This window comes from Suricata suricatta, chromosome 12 (genome assembly GCF_006229205.1).
Source record: "Suricata suricatta isolate VVHF042 chromosome 12, meerkat_22Aug2017_6uvM2_HiC, whole genome shotgun sequence".
Lineage (NCBI taxonomy): Eukaryota > Metazoa > Chordata > Mammalia > Carnivora > Herpestidae > Suricata > Suricata suricatta.
In genome coordinates this window covers 24,937,788-24,941,613 of record NC_043711.1, presented here as the reverse complement: position 1 = coordinate 24,941,613, position 3,826 = coordinate 24,937,788, and the positions used below count along the sequence as shown (strand labels likewise).

At 36.3% G+C, this 3,826-nt stretch overlaps 1 protein-coding gene across 1 annotated transcript in view; it reads right to left on the bottom strand.

Moving 5' to 3' along the window:
* Window positions 1–6: 6 nt before the first annotated feature.
* Window positions 7–3,826, bottom strand: part of PDE12 (phosphodiesterase 12) — a 5,123-nt gene continuing 1,303 nt past the window's right edge. The window contains exons 2-4 of the mRNA XM_029917792.1: window positions 3,576–3,800; window positions 2,365–2,443; window positions 7–2,026 (exon numbers count right to left, since the gene is read on the bottom strand). Of these exons, the coding sequence (XP_029773652.1) occupies window positions 1,584–2,026; window positions 2,365–2,443; window positions 3,576–3,800 (747 nt within the window). The 3' untranslated portion in view covers window positions 7–1,583. The remainder of the gene's footprint in view (window positions 2,027–2,364; window positions 2,444–3,575; window positions 3,801–3,826) is intronic.

The following is a 3,826-nucleotide window of genomic DNA, read 5'->3' as shown; positions in this document are numbered from 1 at the left end:
TGGCTTTAATATATTCATGCAGTTGTAAACTGATGTTAAAATGCTCTCAAAAATGTTATTTAGGAAGGCACAATTCGGTAGCATCAATTTTTATTTATAGCTTTTTCTAAACAAGATCCCATGAAACTGCCACTTTGACTTTTTCCCCTTCCAGTATTTTAAGTACTTTAAGGCTCAATCTGAACTGTAAGTAAAACTCTCATTCTCAAACTTACTAAGAGTTAACAATACATTGGACAATGAGCAGAATATGGAAGTACAGCCTACTTTATGAAAAGGAAAGTTCTTATGGTATTGGGCTTAGAGATTAAAGAATTTGGGACAAAAACTCTCATGACTGTGGAAAATCAGACCCCTTCTTGAAGTGGGTGAGCTTTTCATATCTAAGCTAGAAACTAACTGCAGAAATAAGAGATAACATTACAGTTATCTTGAATATCAAAAAGCAACAGCTAAGGTGTTACAAATAAGGTATGGTGATAACTGAGTAGAAGAGCTCAGTTACCACTTTAGGTTAGAGAAACTAATCAGTAAACTAGAATTCGTAATTTTAAAAAGCTAGGCTTCACATTTAATTTTTTTACAGCATATAAATTATATATACAATGTTTTTCTATGACTCAAATTGTGATGCTCAAGTCTATAAAAAGAAAGATTTTAGAAATGCCCCAAAGATCCACTACTCCCCTTTCTTGTTTATAAAAACACTTCCGAAAATACTTCCAGCATAGAAATGCTCAATGGTTCTCCCAAAATGTCAAGCCCCTATCAGGCAGTTTCTCATAAAGTAATGTATTATGCTGTATTCTCTAATATCATATGCCCAAACACCCTGATGATTTAGGAACATTTTTCATGGGCAAGAGTAATTAAAGAAAATGGGATCAAATTGACTATGTTGCTATTCACTTTGAATACTAAATTGTGCTTGCATCCTAAAAGTTCAAATGAGCTGGTTAGAATAGAATAAGAATATAAATATGTCCATTTGTACCCTACACTAAAAAGGAAAATCCTACAAATAAGAGAATTAAAATATCTTACACTGACTGACAAATGAAAGATGAGAAGCAATAATTGGTAGATGGCACATTTTAATCTTTCGTTAAAGCTTGAAGTTGTATTAAATTGCTAACCAAACTGAGGTAGAGGCAGACCCTAGTGTTCCTTCATGTCAGACTCAGGCCTCTCACCTTAACCTGTATGCATTTTTTCCTAATATAAACATGATTCAACTTGAAATGTGCTATGACAGAAAAATTATAGGAGCATTCAAATGTTTTGTTTTTTTTTTTTTTTACAAAATTCTTAATTCCTAGTAAAAAAAAATACTTATAAAATGTACGTAATTCAATGTTCTTCCTGGGAGTCATAAATATATTTGTTTTTCCTTCAACCTTAGGGAAAAAAAAGTAGAGAAACTGCAAATATTATGAACAGTCATACAATGAAGACACTGGACCGTAGGTTAAAAACATTTTGCCTTGGTGTCTGTGTAGTCTTCCTCTTTGAAGGTTACACATAAGCTCTGATTCATATTAAATCTCCTAGTAAAACAGACTTAAATTCCATTAAACACGAATCTATTTCCATTTTAAATCACATACAAGTGCTATGTGATCAGATGGATGGGAAACACTAGGTAAGGCCTGGTGGGTGGTGACTTCTTCATGACTAGGTAATGGAATCACCTGTTCTACCTCTAGAGCATTTAAGTCAATGAAAATATAATCCAGACATCCATGAAAGCCACCAACATAATTTGTGTAAGCAGGTTCACCACAAGCACTTTTCAGTTTGAAGACATGGGTGAGAGACATGTTGCAACGTTCCTCTTCCCCGTTGGAAGCCCAGTCCTCATGGTCCTCCGAAATGCTGCCACTGACAGCAAAATGATACATTCCCGTCGATGGGGTACTATTAAAGTCTCCACAAAATATAACCGGTATGCCAGCATACAGGTCACACGAGACATGTCTAATGTGAGCCAAGGCTACTGCCATTTGAATGAGACGAATGTACCCACCTATGAATATGAAACATTAATGTAAGTATTTTTTAAAGTTGCCTTTAAGAAACGTCCAGTTATAAGATGCATAAGTATTATAGATGTAACGTACAACATGATGATCACAGTCAACACTACTACTATTCGGTATATTTAAAAGCTGCTAAGAGAGTATATCCTAAAAGTTCTCATCACAAGGAAAAAAAAATTATTATGCTGTATGCTTTACACTGTTACGATGCTGTTATGACAATAAAATCTAAATAAAACTAAAAGAAACAAAGATGTGTGTAAAACAGCCTTACTGAGCCTAAGTTACCATGCTTATAGCACCTGTAAAAACCAATAAAACCTACCTTTTGGATGCCAGTACAGATGGGTATTAGCAACACATATTCTTTTAGAAGAGTCCTTTGTAGACTGAAGAACAGAAACCTAAAATAAACAAGTGCCAAGAGTTCAGTTCCCAAATGTTTTCTAATCTAAGACTATAAGATGAATGGACATTTCATAACCTTCTCTGACTGATGGAAGTATGATTGCAGTTACAATAATTAACTTTTGCTTTAAGTTTTAGGATACACATGAATAGGACTCATTCAGCCTAACATGTTTTAATTAACAGCCCAACATATAGAGAGAGTAAGAAAAGGATATATTTTAGATAACACTAAGGCTGGAGACAGTTTTTAAGTGGGTAAGGACAGGCTCTGGAGTCAGGCCCACCCACATGGAAGTCCCACTATTAAACATTTACAGCAGTGTGACCTAGAGGTAGACCCTTTTTCCCTACGCCAGCTTGGTCACTGGTTAAAAAAAGGCCATATCCACCAAGGGGGACTGTTGTATGGATTCAACTAAATGAGCTTACAGAGGTTCATGAAACACACTGGATGCTCAAAAAAAAGTAGCTACCCTAAAATCATCTTATGAACAAAACCAGTTACCTAAAAACTCTGGGCAAATACACAACATTTTGTTAAAAAAAAACTAAGACAGCTTACTTCTCTGCTCAGTGATGATGGAATATTTAGTTCAGTGGCTAAGAATCCTGGCTTCACACTTGTGTGAACTTGGGTAAGTAAACTTGACTATTTCCCTATTTATAAAACAAGAATAAATCTGTAAAATGGAAATGGCATGATTACTGTGGGCCAAAATTAAAATATTAATATTTATGGATACTTCATTAGACATACCAGACACTTAAATTTTAAGTACTTTGTGGGGTTTTTTTTAACTAGAATTTTGTTTCAAGTTTTAAAATGTGTGCTTGGCAAGAACAGTGTTTGGCGAGAAGAGAGAAAATATTAGCTATTACTATGTTCTTGTATTGACCATCCGTCTCTCCCATTAACTGTAAGAAGCACTATGAAAGTCCGTTAGTCCTGTTCAAGGCAACCTGTAGCATGTGTGGCACATTAAAGGTGCTCAATAAGTATCTGCTCAATGAATGAATTAAAGCTAACCTTTGTGAAGATAAAAGAGGAACACCTTTCAGTAAAATCTGGGAAAGTCTTCCATGCCCCTAAATCAACGCCTAAAGAGAATGGCGGAGCTACTTTACCTGGAGGACGGAAGATCTCTGGAGCACCCTCTCCTGCGCAGACGGGTACTTGACCAGGTTCTCCAGCAACTCTTTGTGAAGTAGGTCGGACTCCAGGGCTTCCTGGAAAGAAATGTCGTGCTGGCTAAGCAGAGTGAATTTGGTCTTTCGGTAGAAAGTGGCCAGGCCTTCGTGCTGCTTGATTCTGAACACGCCCTCCAGCCCAAAGGCCTCGAGGGCCGGCACCAAGCTGTCGGTAAATACGCTGCGAT